This window comes from Populus euphratica, unplaced genomic scaffold (genome assembly GCF_000495115.2).
Source record: "Populus euphratica unplaced genomic scaffold, PopEup_1.0 scaffold4.1, whole genome shotgun sequence".
Lineage (NCBI taxonomy): Eukaryota > Viridiplantae > Streptophyta > Magnoliopsida > Malpighiales > Salicaceae > Populus > Populus euphratica.
The window spans coordinates 789,753-804,859 of record NW_011499859.1 but is presented as its reverse complement, the minus strand read 5'-3'; the positions used below and the strand labels follow the sequence as shown (position 1 = coordinate 804,859).

At 33.8% G+C, this 15,107-nt stretch overlaps 2 protein-coding genes across 2 annotated transcripts; one reads left to right on the top strand and one right to left on the bottom strand.

The window, feature by feature from the left end:
* The first annotated feature begins 31 nt into the window (after nt 1-31).
* On the top strand, nt 32-2,369 carry LOC105124206 (uncharacterized). Its single transcript, XM_011024121.1, has 6 exons — nt 32-310; nt 389-601; nt 706-785; nt 1,352-1,427; nt 1,658-1,786; nt 1,878-2,369. Exons 1-6 carry the CDS (start codon nt 194-196, stop codon nt 2,028-2,030), a joined length of 768 nt encoding a protein of 255 aa, XP_011022423.1. The 5' UTR covers nt 32-193; the 3' UTR covers nt 2,031-2,369.
* A 2,591-nt stretch (nt 2,370-4,960) lies between these two features.
* Nucleotides 4,961-11,084, bottom strand: LOC105124205 (Tetratricopeptide repeat (TPR)-like superfamily protein). The gene is made up of 14 exons (XM_011024119.1): nt 10,600-11,084; nt 10,205-10,324; nt 10,058-10,127; nt 9,817-9,930; nt 9,167-9,250; nt 8,726-8,776; nt 8,568-8,597; nt 8,351-8,413; nt 7,400-7,465; nt 7,098-7,226; nt 6,923-6,958; nt 6,186-6,305; nt 5,811-5,999; nt 4,961-5,320 (listed from the first exon to the last, which is right to left on the bottom strand). The coding sequence occupies exons 1-14, from the start codon at nt 10,938-10,940 to the stop codon at nt 5,210-5,212; spliced, it is 1,524 nt and encodes a 507-aa protein (XP_011022421.1). The 5' UTR covers nt 10,941-11,084; the 3' UTR covers nt 4,961-5,209.
* Nucleotides 11,085-15,107: the final 4,023 nt, after the last annotated feature.

Here is a 15,107-nt window from a genome sequence, read left to right as displayed (position 1 = left end):
ATAGCGATTATATATATATATATATATATATAGAGAGAGAGAGAGAGAGAGAAGCTGTCAACAAGTATGACCACGATGTACCCACACACACTCTTCTCAAGAAGTACGAAACTCAAGATTCTGCCTTAATTCCTTGCTTCCTTCCTTTGATCACACTCTCTCCTTAAAACCCAATCTCCATCTCCTCCCTTCGATGATCACACTGGCCACCACCGCTTCACTTTCTCCTTCCCTAAAACCTCCTAACTTAATTTCGCCACTCATCAAACTAGAACCCTCTTTTTTCCACCTCCGTAAAACCCTCATCAAGGTAAAACAAAACAAAACACTGCAAATTCTCTTCTTTTTTTACTCCTCTTTGAACTTTTTTTTGTTGTTGTTAATACAGAGGAAGAAGTTTAACAGGGGAATATGCAGGGCAGCGTTGTCAGACGACACCCCGTTTGCTGTTGCTATCAGTGTGTGTATGCTGAGCTCTTTGCTTTTACCAAACACAGCTACTAAGGAGGAGGAGGAGGAGAGTGATTCGGGAATTACTACTACTGATACGAGGATTGCTATTATGGGTATCATCAGTTTCATTCCTTACTTTAATTGGTTGGTAAGTGTGTTGGTCTGTGTTTGATTTTTACAATTTTTGTATTTGTTGTGTTTTTGGAATCTGGGTCTCGATAAAGTTCTGATCTTTTGTTGTTTTGTTCGCAGAGTTGGGTTTTTGCTTGGCTTGATACTGGGAAAAGGAGATATGCTATTTATTCTCTTGTTTACTTGGCCCCTTATCTGAGGTTTTTTTTCCCCTTTTGTTTTATAGTACCATGCTTACATTATCTCTCTTTATTCTGATTTTTTAATATGGCATCCAGTTTTTTTTTTTTTTTTTTATTGATGCTTTGCTAAGTTTTATAAGAGATGCTGATCTGTAGTGTAGGTTGTCTTTTTTGGTTAGGAAGTGATTATGGACTATGGAGTGTGAACATTTGGGACTTGTTGTCCACATATGTTGTGTCTTGCTAGTTTGGTTATGACTGTTGAATGCAAAATGTGAACTTTGAGTTGCAGTTTACAGGGTATTCATTCAAGATTTTCAAAAATTTGTTAATATTGATTAGAAGCTATATATTTTAGTTCGATTGATATATTGATGATGGACTTGTAATGTGAATCAGTTTGTTCTTTATTAAAGAGTTAATTATGTGGTAAAACAATTTCCGGGCTTAATATATTACACTGCCTGATGCAATCAAGGATAATCTACAGTGCCTGCTTAATTACAGTTAATTTGAACATGTTAGTTGATTGTGGATTGGATGCATGGATTTGATTATGTAATTTTTCTTATCTGGCTCAATAGATCAAATATGTCTCTGTCTCCCGAGGATAGCTGGCTGCCTATTGCTAGCATTATTTTTGGAATTGTTCATGTTCAGGTATAACATCTATAAAACCATTTTGGTTACCTTCTGGTTTGGGGTTCCTCTACGTGTTCACATCGTTATGATAGACCAGTAGGAGAAACTATGGAAGATAGACTCTGACTGAAACATAATGTTTGAAGTATCAGCAGAACTAAATAAGAGCAAGAACTCCAACTTAATGATTTTGGTTACCATCATCCAAGATATAAAGCATTCATATTTGTGCCACTAATTTTTTGCAGCTAGAAGCAAGCATAAAAAATGGAGATGTTCAGGGATTTCAATTATTTAGCAAAGCAGCCAGGTTTCTTCCATTGCTGGCAAAAAAGGAAGATATCATTTTGAGGGAGCATCAGGAACCATTGGAGGAGGTATCAATCAATGGAAGTCCTTTTTTAATTTTCATTTCATTCTTCTAATGATCTGTGAGATTATAGTTGAGTTTCTCACTTTCCATGTTAGGAGAGAGAAGGAGAACACATGAATCTGCCATCCACAGACCAGCAATCAAGAAATGAGCTTCGGCAGAGAGGAGTCCCAAGAAACCACCCAGAAAATCAAGCGCACTCAAATGGAGGTTGGGATGATGATGATGATGAGCAGAGGAAACAATAGAACAACAGCTTCATGGTTAATGTGACTTGGTTAAATAAATGCTCTTTTGATAGCAATGCCATGGTTCCTGTTCCTTCACAGCACACTACTTTGGAAGCATATTTTGGCCTTAGATATGAGATCAAAAGATAGAGATACTCCCATGTTGATGTTTTGAATTAGGAAAGCAGAGGAACAAAATTTGTTTTGCGACTTACAAATCGTTCCAATAATGAACAAAACACGGGCTGGATGATATTGTTCCCAGCTGACATGCCTTTGTGGTCGAAGCGGTAGACACTACTTTGCCTTTTTTATGTTTGCATTCATAAAAAGTGGAGGGGAAACCTTGTTGCTGGCGCTTTAAATTTGTCGTTATCATTTGTGCTCAAGTAGAACAACTCTTTCCGCATCTGGGAAGGTTGCTGGGGGCGCGAGTATCATTTTTTGGACACCCAGAAATTACCAGCTAAAATGATGGCAGCCGGACTGGTTAAAAGAGCGCCTTACTGCGTAAATAAATGGCAAACGGACGGAAGATATAGTTCCCTAAACCCTCTGTGAATTGTTCAAAAGTGACAGTGACAGGAGTTCAATGTTCGGGTAATTGCTAAGCTGAATAGAGGCCTCTCTCTTACGATTTATCCTGCTAAACTTTGGACCTCGACGGGAGCGCAAATGACCCAGGCTACGTTCTACCAAAAAACGGCTTGACTGGTAAGAACCCTGTGATTATAGCTGCTTGGATTTGAAAATAGAAACCGCATTGTTTTCTGTGCTGCTATCTCTGCAGTACATGAAAAATTCTTTTTTTTTTTATTGGGTAAATTACAAAAACCCCTTTAGGTATCATGAGTACTCAAAATGGAGCGCATCTTATGACGCCTCAAACGTGTGATGCCCGCTAATAATTTGAATACGCAAGGCTGGTGCAACGAAGCCTCTGGAGACACTAGATTGCAGTATATGACTAGCACGGCTCTTCCAGCACACCGGTCAATCTGCTTTAGTCACAGGGGAGGTAAGAATTCGGTTTTAGAATTGTTAAGAAAGGATGAGGAAAGACTGAATCAAAGCACGTAACCAGTATGACGATGATATGTTTCAGGATAGATTAAGAAAACATGACAAGCTTTAAAAAGAACAAGGAGAGTGAACCAGATATTAAAAGATACGATCTTTAAGTGGTTTCTGTGGTTCTGCAGATTGTAGTAAACTACAAAAATACTAAAATATTCTTGGAAGCTAGTATTAAGGTGTTTTTTTACGTGAAGGAGCAAAAACATGAAACCACGGTTCCAATAAAAAGTTATTTCACTCACAAACGACCGTGAAAATATCTTCTAAAGTATTTTGTTAATTTGGATGATTCGAATGTGTATGTAGCTGAAAATGAATAAAAATTATCAAAAATAGACTTCGGGGACAAAACTCCTGCGATTCGCGAGTTGAAATTGCTGGAGAAGAAGACAAGCAACAACATCTCGCCTGACTTGCCTGTAAGGCCGAGCTTGGAACACTTGGCCTAGACGCACAAGTGCAGGCCTAGCCATCACGTGGACAGATAGAAATTATATCGAAGGACTTCGCGGCAACATGTGGCAATTCTTAAAAATTATATCAGTGACTTCGGGGCAGCATGTTGATACATTTGCTAGTATATGCTTACATGTAAGATTTTAATTTTCACACAAAATGCAAAGGATAGTTAGATTGGATAGAATTTGGACTTGGCGAAAAAAATGAGCATCAAATGAAAGATTAAGGTAATAAAATTACCAATGAATTTCTAAAAAGGAAGCATTAGTTGTTTGTCCACTTGTAAAATAATATAACTTTTTAGGCCATCAGCTTAGATTTTTTTCTTAATTTAATTTTCATTTCATGTTTCATTAAGACGTACTTAGAGGCGTACTAGCCCTATACAAATATAATCAATATTAAGCAATATCAACCCTCCCGTCGTTAGCCGCAGTAGATTTGGGTATTGGAAGTTTGATTGTCTTCGTATGGCATAAACGAAACACCAAGAAAGCTGAGATGAAGGTTCCAGCTGTCGCCTCGGGCTTACTCTGTGGAGAAGAGCTGTGGACTCTTCCTGAAGCTGTCCTTGCTTTGGCCCAAGTAAAGCCACCCATTCGAAATATATTTGTGGTTTCCTAGAAAAACACTTGCTCTATAAATGAACTTTGAGATCGTTAAATTACCAAAGAATATTGCGAGTTTCATTAAAAATTATGGCTATATTTTAAAATAATTTTTATTTAAAAATATATTAAAATAATATTTTTTAATTTTTTTATTCATTTTTAAATGAAAATAACAAAACAATCTAAAAACATAAAAAAAAAAAAATTAAAGCAAAACAATATTCATTTTTTTTTGCAGAAACACTTTACCACGTAAAAAACAAATAGAGAAATGTAGGATGCTTTTAATTTAAAAATATATTAAAATAATTTTTTTTAATTTTTAACACCATTACATCAAACCCGCTGAAACAATATTAATTTAATAATTTTTCAAACCACACGCACTCAAACACAGGAGATGCCAAACAAGTACATGGCAGCACCCATTTTATGTTTACGCACCACCACATGAAAAGACAGATGTGCGCGTGAGCGCATGCATGTGATGAAGGTAACAGCTTTCTATGCATCAAACCAAAGATTAATCTTTGAGAACTAATCCTACCCAATGGTGAAGTTCTAAATCAAACACGGAAATCAATCAGATCTCCATAATTATCCTAATTTCTCTCTCCCTTGCTATAGGATCCAAAACTCAGGCAGAATATTGCACTGTAAATTACAAGACTCGATGAATCACGGTATGCTTTCATTTCTACATCATTATTGGAATTGCCAGAGAAATGCAATATACTGGCATTATATTTCAAAACATTTGTAGTGCCAATGTTATGATTAAAACAAAACACGTGCCTAACATAAATCAACGAATCCAACTCATTCAGTATATAATGTTACGCATCAAAATTACTCACCAGCCACCCAAAACTAAAATTGATGTGCAACACTTGATCAAGCAGAGAAAATTTTACAAAAGTGCATCTCTATGACAAATTCTATCATATACAGCTTATTTCAAAATGACCAAATCCCAATTTCAATACATGAATCATACATACATCTTCAGAAGAAGGTTGCATCGTTCAAGCAAATAATTCATAACTGCAATCAGCTTGTTACGATACCAGCTAGGACCTCACTCTTGCCTCGTGCATAGATCGTGTACACCAGACGAATTGCATCAAGCCATCCATCCAGGGATTCCCATGAATCAGCAACCTGATCAATTGGCAGAATTTAAACATGGGTTCTTGATGTGAAACAGTATAACTTCTATCCCCAGTTTTTTTGGATAAAAAGACCTTCAAAATGATCACAGTTCACTGAAGAACAGTGAAGTTAAAAAAACAAAAAATATTGTTTCTAGTAATCGTGAATATAACCTGAAAAGGAAAATAATTTTGAGGAGAGGGCTAATTTATAGCTCAGTCACCTATACGCTGTCCTGTCCCATTTTAATAATCTATCATGCTGACAACTGAGCTTGTTTAAATTATTACATTATATCCGTTCCCTAAACCATTAATGACAACTAATGATATATTAAAGGAGATACTAGATAGAGCTACAGATGCTCTTCAAATGAGCAAATCTCACTACATGATCACTCCATGGCTAAGATTAACTATTTTGAATGCTGAAAGCAAGTCAAAATCAAATGATTGTAAAGGCATATTTCAAAGAAAAATGAAAAAGAAATGGTGCTTACCAAGAAAAGCGGCCCATGAATAGTATCGATACAGAGGCCCGCACCAGGTGGCAAAGTCAGATCAGCACATGCTGATACAGAAACGATATCTGGAACCTCGACTTTGATAGCCTTTTTGTCACTATTTGATACATCTGATGGTCTGGCAGAAAGGCTCTGGCGAACTTGTTTTTGCTCTGATTTGCTGATCTGCGCAGGAAATGAAAGATGTATTCCAAGGAACTAAAGTTGGCAACATTATGGATAACCGACATGGAAACTATCCTTAATGAAATAAAGCCATGATTTTTATTTGTGATGTTCTGAAAGGTAAGATAACTTAGATCCATTTAATTTGTTTTGACATCCACGATTACAAAACAAATTAGATTTTACCTGTAGAAGCCCTTCATGATTCAAAACAAATTCTGATCTCTTCCAATCATTGTGAGGTGCAATTGGTTTCCCTGCTTGCGGAGCAGTTAGATATCCAACTTTAAGATATGGTAAAGGTAACTGTCAAAAAATTGGGACTGGTCAGATTTAATTTGTAAAGAATAATTTCTCCAGCTAGTTTAAAACTCAGATATATAGAGAAAGACCAATGAAAAAAAGTTCATTTTCAAGTCAAAATGCCTTGCATTTCATCAGGGGAGCTATAGGAGTTCCAGTCACAAGTAGTAATATGGCAGGCAAGATATTTGTTGCAATATGGAAATATGTATTTTGATAAAATCAAAAAAAGTATCCGGCAACCACAACACACAAGTGCGGAGGTATTGATTGAATCCAAAATTATGGAATGAAAAGGGTGGATATGAAGTTCAGTTTTTTATGTGCCCATATTAACCAGAAACAGCAGCTTAGGGGTCAAGCCACAGATTTGGGCAACAATGCAAAAACCAAAAGCATAAGAACTAGTAGATAATCCAAGGTTTAGGAAATGGTCAACCAATCAAGACAACAACAGAGTTCACATAAGTCACAGAATATGTCCAACCCTAATATCAAAAGTCCAAGAAAAGATAACACAGACCTCATAAGCCATAACTACTGAGAAAGAAGTTAGCTATCATGAGGAAGGCATTTTAGGATAAAATAACAACCATAAATTCAGAAAATGCAATACTGACCATGGAACGCACAAGCCTCAATGCACTGCTATATACCTGCAAAGAATCAAATAAATTTTAGCTTTGAATAATAATCCTTTGGCTAATTGAAATTATAATTCTGACGCTACATGCTTTTTGTATCACAGAATTTAAACAAGCACGTTTAATAAAAATGAAACTGTGCAATACTTGCCGAGTAATTTGGTTTCAATGCATGAGCAGCTGCAATGTAGATAGCAGACTGGCTATACAACTCATTAGGGGAAACATCTTTAGCATTGGGTGTTCCCCCAGTTCTTAATGTGTCCTCGGCTAGCCCATACTGCCAAAAAAAAGCATTTATATTTAGGATTTAAACTCACTGATTTGTGGGGAGGAGGTGAAAAGACAGTCAATTATCTTGTCTTAACCTATAAATAAAATAAAACAAGAAAACAGATATAATCACGGTTGAAACATGATATTACAGATGAGGATGGAAAGGATTAAACAAACCAAAACAGTTCCGAGGTTGTAGATTGCTCGATGAAAATCAAATTGCAACTGAATTGCTGCACGGAACTGCATTAGAAACAAGCAAAAGGGATCATAAGGACAGAAGATACTGGTAGACCTATTTCTAGGACATATCAAAATCAAAATCACTTTGCTGCTTGTCCTATATATTCATCCAAGCACTCTAACATCTCCAAATGACTTTCTGTACCTTGCTAATTGCAGTTCTCACAATGGTTTGTTTTTCTCTTGCAGGAACAATTGCACTGAGTTCCTAAAATTGCAAAATTCAATATAGCATCAAATTAAACTACCCAGAACAACCACATGTACCAGAACATCTCAAAGTATCAAAATTTAAAAGAAACAAAAGTTCTTGCAGGAAGAAAAGAAGTATAAACAGTGTTGAATCAGGAGACAAAAAATACCTGTAGAGCAAGTCCCCAATTATTGAGTGCCTGAAATGGATTTCATAAACAATTGAAATCAGCAGTAGAAGGTTGTTACAAACAGATGGGAAACTTGTGGATCTTGGTTTAAGATGAAACAACAAAGAACTTCTAAGAATTTAATTAAAAAAAAATACCTGGGGGCTGTTCCAGTTAAGTTGGACAGCTTTTTCATAGTTTTTTGTTGCCTGCAAAAGCAAAAAAATTGTAAATTTCACTTCTCTAAACAGAACTTTCTTAAAGAAAATGTTGCAAAGCTGCATGTAAATGAAGGACAAGCAATAAGAAAATCAAGCGTGCTTGAAAAGGTTAGATGGAAAGGCAAAATGGAATTTGCTTTGAGTTTGCTGCACGGAACTGCATTAGAAACAAGCAAAAGGGATCATAAGGACAGAAGATACTGGTAGACCTATTTCTAGGACATATCAAAATCAAAATCACTTTGCTGCTTGTCCTATATATTCATCCAAGCACTCTAACATCTCCAAATGACTTTCTGTACCTTGCTAATTGCAGTTCTCACAATGGTTTGTTTTTCTCTTGCAGGAACAATTGCACTGAGTTCCTAAAATTGCAAAATTCAATATAGCATCAAATTAAACTACCCAGAACAACCACATGTACCAGAACATCTCAAAGTATCAAAATTTAAAAGAAACAAAAGTTCTTGCAGGAAGAAAAGAAGTATAAACAGTGTTGAATCAGGAGACAAAAAATACCTGTAGAGCAAGTCCCCAATTATTGAGTGCCTGAAATGGATTTCATAAACAATTGAAATCAGCAGTAGAAGGTTGTTACAAACAGATGGGAAACTTGTGGACCTTGGTTTAAGATGAAACAACAAAGAACTTTTAAGAATTTAATAAAAAAAAAATACCTGGGGGCTGTTCCAGTTAAGTTGGACAGCTTTTTCATAGTTTTTTGTTGCCTGCAAAAGCAAAAAAATTGTAAATTTCACTTCTCTAAACAGAACTTTCTTAAAGAAAATGTTGCAAAGCTGCATGTAAATGAAGGACAAGCAATAAGAAAATCAAGCGTGCTTGAAAAGGTTAGATGGAAAGGCAAAATGGAATTTGCTTTGAGTATAAATGGCTCCTGGCTCACATACCCTGAACGACTGCCTATCATATGATAGCATGATTTAGTCGAAGATATAAATGGCTCCTGGCTCACATACCCTGAGCGACTGCCTATCATATCATATGATAGCATGATTTTGGTAGAAGGGAAAATGGAAACAAAGATGCATGTTCACTCGGTGCACACACAAAAGCAGAACCAACAAAATTGAATTGGTGAAACTATATTATATACCAACCTGCTTCCACAGTTCCTCAGCCTCCTTTGTACGACCACGCATTTTGGCCCGATCAGAGATTGCTATAGCCCAATTGTAAAAAGCCTGTCAATAAACATAACACAAAACTTTTGGGTAAGTAAAATCTCGAAATCATATCTTTTTCCACAAATATCATCATGTTTAAATGATACATAGATGCAATTAAATCTAGTTTTCTTTTTCCAGGAAACATGGATGCAAAGAGTTTGAAATTAAAAAAAAATTGAATCTTTAACACAATCCATATATTCATAAAATAGATCAATAATTTAATTGAATAAATACTATCTCAACGCATATCTTCCAAAACCACTATGGTGTGTAGGCTCATAAGTGATCAGAGAAGTATCCGTAACAAGTAATCATTACCACATGGCCCTCATGCAAATGCTCAATTTTAGCAATTACATTTTACTCATTATATAATAAGATTCCTTTTCTTTGCCAGGAAAAGGAAACCAGCTCAAATGGATAAATATTAAATATAATCACTTGCAAGAATTCAAAGCAGCCAGCAACTTTTTTCAGTTTATTATCTCACTTTTGCATTTCAGGAAGTCAGAATCCTCATCATAACCTGATCTATAGACATTCAAAAGGATCATTTAGCATATGGGTTTAAGACGTACATCATTAAGTGTTGGGCAAAGACGTGTAGCCTCATCATATTTTTTACAAGCTTCCTCAAGCAAATCATCTTTAGAAGGTGAAGTAGAATCCAGACTAACATTATCTGCGCTTTCCTGCAAAACAAGATGCCAATCACATCAACACAATTAATCAATCTAGATTCTAAAATTATTTTATAAAAAAAATCTCAATATGCTTAAAATAACTACTATTTCATAGAAGCATTTTCTTTTCACATACCTGAAGAACCAATGCCCAATTATATAACGCATCATAATCGTCTGGATTTCTCTCTAAAGCACTCGCATACCTATAGCAAAATTCTACAGCAATCAATAATAAGGCATCTAAATCTCAAAACACAAGGCTGATTAAAGAATATATTACCTCCTGGCAGCAAATGTGAGAACACGTTGGCGCGACCGACCTTCCTCATCAGTACTGGTGACACTATCAATCAATTCCATTGCCGCATTATTTTGCTGCTGCTGCTGTGTGCTCTGTTGACTGTTAACAAATTTTCAAAAATCACAAGCTAAGAAGTCTAACAAAGTTTCAAATCTACCAAGCATGATACAGTTACAGAATCTTACGGTAAGATCTAGAAAGACACATAAAATAACACGCAGAATCTTACGGTAAGATCTAGAAAGACACGTAAAATAGCACGCAATCTATTCTAATCTAATCTAATCTAATCTACTCTCAATAATCACGTGGATTGCGTGAAAGCGAAAGAATTGACGTTTGGCAATGAAATGTATTAATTGTAGAAATCGAACCTGAGAGGAGTGCTTGCCGGATCGTCGCCTTCTTCGGTTTTTAATTCAGTGAGCAATTCTCTCATCGTGAATGTTCTGTTCTGTTGTAGCTCAGCAGGACGACTCGCATTTTGCTCGTTCGGTTCAGGTTTCTCTGATTCGTTTGATTGGATCTCGGTTTCATTTGGCTCCTCTGCCTCGGGATCTGCACTCGGGACGTGAATTGTTGCTGGTTCTGGTTCTGATTCCGGTGCTGGCTTTGATTCCGGTGCTGCCATTGTCTCTAGCTCCGGATCTTGTTTTTGTTCAGTTGTGGGTTTAGGTTCGAGTCCATTTTTCAATTCGGGTTCTGCGGGAGTCATTGGTGGTGGTTCAAAGGATTTTCTGTTTTGTTGAAGTAAAGTGGAAGGTGGGTTCGGACGGTGGGGGAGAGAGACAGAGGGTGGGGGTGCAATAGAGAAGAGAAGAAAGGGGAAAGAAAATTAGACTATTTTTATATGGGCCTCCAGAATTTTTGGATTTTGTTTGTTTAGGGTGTGGGATTTTAAAAAATTGAAACTAAGCCCAATAGTGATAAACTAGTCGAATATATTCCTCCCTTCTATGGCATCTGTGGCTCACCGAGCGAGGCCGGCCTCTACTTCGAACATGAGAGTAAAATTACCACGACACTCTTCTATTTTAGTTATTTTTTTATTTTATTTTTATTTTTAGTTTTTAAGAAATATAGTTTAAATTTTATATTTATAATTTCATAACATTTTAAATTTACACAAAAAAATATATTTATTTTTATATAAAATTTTTATTATATTTCAATTAATAACTAAAAAATCATTGCAACATTAAAATTACAAAAATAAAAGGTATTAAAAATTAAAAAAAATCTAAGATAGCAACCCTCAAAATCCATCAAAGAAAAAAAAAAGAATAGGAGCCTCCCTTCACTAATTGTTTCCTTTTCGGTCCACCACTGATACTAGATTTTTTTTCAATGTTTATTAATCAATAATACTGGAAACCAGGATTAACATTGCCTGCTCATGAACAATGACCACCAATATATTAATCTTTTACACTAATCAAGCAAACACAGCTTCCCTTCCACTCAAAACCAAACTTGTTTCTCAAATTCTTAGACATTATATTCATCAAACAACTGTAGCACAAAAAAAAAAGAATAGGAGCCTCCCTTCACCAATTGTTTCCTTTTCGGTCCACCACTGACACTAGATTTTTTTTCAATGCTTCTTAATCAATAATACTGGAAATCAGGATTAACATTGTCTGCTCATGAACAATGACCATCAATATATTAATCTCTTAAACTAATCAAGCAAATGCAGCTCCTCTTCCACTTAAAACCAAACTTGTTTCTCAAATTCATAGACATTGTATTCATCAAACAACTCTAGTATCCTTTTCAATTTTCTCCATCATTGTACTTAGCTTCAATCCTCACAACTCATAGCATAATTTGTGATGATTGTCCAGAGAAAACAATATTCACACACACACAAAGCAATCTTCCTTAATTTTTTAATTTTTTCAAGCTTTCACTTCTCCATACCATACTATAACCAATCTCATCTTCATCATGCTCGTATTCTCCTCTATTTTCTCCTCAAATAACCATCATTCCAACACTATTGCAACATTCTTCTCCATAAACAACCACAGCATCTACTCCAACTACTCATAAAACTAACAATAAAAGCTTTGCACTCTATTATTACCAACAAAATAAGATCTAATGACAGAAACAATAGCACACTCCACATGTGGGAGATTAAAATTAAACAAAAAAAAAATATTCCAAGATTTTCATATGCAAACATCAAGTAATTGCTATTTAGTGGGTTCATCTCTACAAGTCAGATAATCTTTTATTTCAACAAAGAAAATGAATATACAAGCTTTTTCAAAGTGTTTTTTTGACATAAAAAATCATAATTATAGATCAAAAAAGCTTATTTTAATTAAATAAATCGAGAATTATTTGTGCCAATATATGTAAAAAAAAAAATATCAGAGAATTATTTGTGCCAATAAATGTAAAAAAAATAATCATTAATGATAACTATAAACTAAATCGGAAAAATTAAAAGATAAATGTAAATCAAGATCTCGCAATATGAGTTATATACCCAATCATGTTTAATAAATTTATTTACTATAATTTTTTATTTGATCAAACAATAATAAAAATAGACACATACATGAAAGCGATTAAATAAAATCAAAGAAAAAATATTATGCATTGTCGCACATATTAGAAAAAAAATATTTTTTTATGTGAAAATCAAGAAAAAGCTAAACAATATTTAATCAAAGACTACACTGAAAAGTTGATAGATAGATTTAGATAAAGATATTTAATCTCAAAACATGTGTCATAGACTTAATTGTATTTAGTAATGCTGTTTATGGAACCAATATCTTATTTAATTAAATGATAATAAAAAAGCAGGCATGTGAAACAACAAGAATAAAATTTGAAGCAATAAACCTTTGTGTTGATCGATCTTCTAGGATTATTTATGGTTTGGGTAATTATAGGACAATAGTAGCATTTTTAGGAATTAATAGAAATCATTAGTGGTTCTCATGATATTTTTAATTTGTGGTGGTTTTTAATTTGTGGTGGTGACTTGATATATGAAGTGAATCGTGTAAAAACAATAACAATCACATGAGCTTGAGTAATAAGCACTAAGATATTCAAAGCAAAAGTCATGAGAATATCCTGGGTAAAAACCTACCAAAGAAACCTTGCTTAAAGTTTGACTTATGATTATAAATTTAAGATTTTTTATTCATGTTTTTAAGATAATATAGGTGATAGAAGTCTGAAAATTAGGTGATGGGGATTAACAACTATAAAACATGAAAGCTCATTAGCTATTTATGTTATAAAAACCATAAAAAAAAATGATTATAGTTTTGTTTAGCTGGTTTGAACTAAGCTCGGTTGTTAGAAGTCAATAATGAAGAACTTTTTATATATATGTTAAGCCAAATAATCATTTTAAAAGTAAATCATGCTTATGGAAGTTGACACCGTTTAAGCAAGAAGTGTTGATGTTTGATCCATGAGAAAATGTGGTATGAAAGCTTTCTCTTCTTTCTTTAAACAAAGTTTGGATATAAAATGTTATGTTTACCAATGCTCTTAAATTCTAAAAATGTCAATTTTCTGGATTTCCAGTCCATTATTATGGTTAGAAAACATTCTTGTCCTTTGATTGGGAAAATATGACAATTTCAAGTTTTTATAATTTAAGGATTTTATTTTTTAGATGTCATGTTTAACTTGAAAATATATGTTCTGGAGACTTAAAATTCACTTCTTTAAAGTTTCTTTGTGCTTTAATTTAAATAGCATATGCTCTATTTGCTTTATTCATTAAAGTGTTTACTAAATATCCTCAATTACAATAAACATATTTACTAAATATCCTCAATTACAATAAACACAAAGGATCATGGATTATATGCATGTTTTATTAGCCTAAATGAATCATGAATGAATAAGAAGATGTTTAAAACCTCTTCTTTTAGGGTTTGGTTTGTTTATCCAGATTTGTTGATTAGAAAAGGATTAGCTTAATCAAAATTTTGAGTTTTTGATTTATCTTAGACTTTATCGAAATTAAATCTTGTTTTTAAAAGAAAGAAATCAAAAAAATAGACAAAATCATATATTTTTAAATATTAACATCAATTTTTTTATAAATCAACAAAATCACTTATTTTTAGGGATCAATGTCCAAATTTTCTTAAAATAGAAGAAATCATCTATTTTTAGGAATTAATATCAAAATTCTCCTTTATCGACAAGTCTTTTATTCTTAGAGATTGATGTTATTTTTTAAAATAAATCATGAATAAGCTTAGAAATGAATTTAGACAATTAATAATATGCATAAAATAAATTTAGGATAAAACACATGATAAATATAACCTTTTTGTTTGAAAGGATATGATAAAAGCGACGTCAATCTTTCCTTAAATACAACCAACCCACTACATGAAACTATGAAACTAATGTCTATTTTAGAACTCCTAGTTTTTTTTTTAATTATTACATGGTGATTACATATTTTTATTTTTCCTTTTAATTTTAATGAGATTCGTATTTGTTATGGTGTGACAATGCAGATAGTTTAGAAGATGTTTTTATAGATCAATGAGATATGATTAAATTTTAAAAAAGATTTGGTTATGCCAAACCACTGTATTAGTGATAAAAAATTATAACTTTCTATCTAACTATTAAATTAAGCTCTGACAATTTTTCTAAGAGATAGATTTTATGTCAAATTATGTTTTTTACTTTTGTCTTAGTGAAGCAAACTTCAATTGAGTTTAATTCAGAAATAAAACTAAGGGTTCTGTTGTGATAATCCTATTTTGCTGCCAAAACTCTCGTCTTTCTTGTTTTGTTACTATCCTTATCACGCTTCCGTCTGCGTCACCCAAGATCCACATGACCAACAATCTTGGGCAAGAAGTGATCCCCAGGCATT

Coding starts and splice junctions, on each gene's coding strand:
- LOC105124206 (XM_011024121.1), top strand. CDS start 194: ATGATCACACTGGCCACCACCGCTTCACTTTCTCCTTCCCTAAAACCT. Junction 311..388: donor TCCGTAAAACCCTCATCAAG/GTAAAACAAAAC, acceptor TTGTTAATACAG/AGGAAGAAGTTTAACAGGGG. Junction 1,428..1,657: donor TTGGAATTGTTCATGTTCAG/GTATAACATCTA, acceptor AATTTTTTGCAG/CTAGAAGCAAGCATAAAAAA.
- LOC105124205 (XM_011024119.1), bottom strand. CDS start 10,940: ATGACTCCCGCAGAACCCGAATTGAAAAATGGACTCGAACCTAAACCC. Junction 10,325..10,599: donor CCGGCAAGCACTCCTCTCAG/GTTCGATTTCTA, acceptor ATTTGTTAACAG/TCAACAGAGCACACAGCAGC. Junction 5,321..5,810: donor TTCATGGGCCGCTTTTCTTG/GTAAGCACCATT, acceptor CCAATTGATCAG/GTTGCTGATTCATGGGAATC.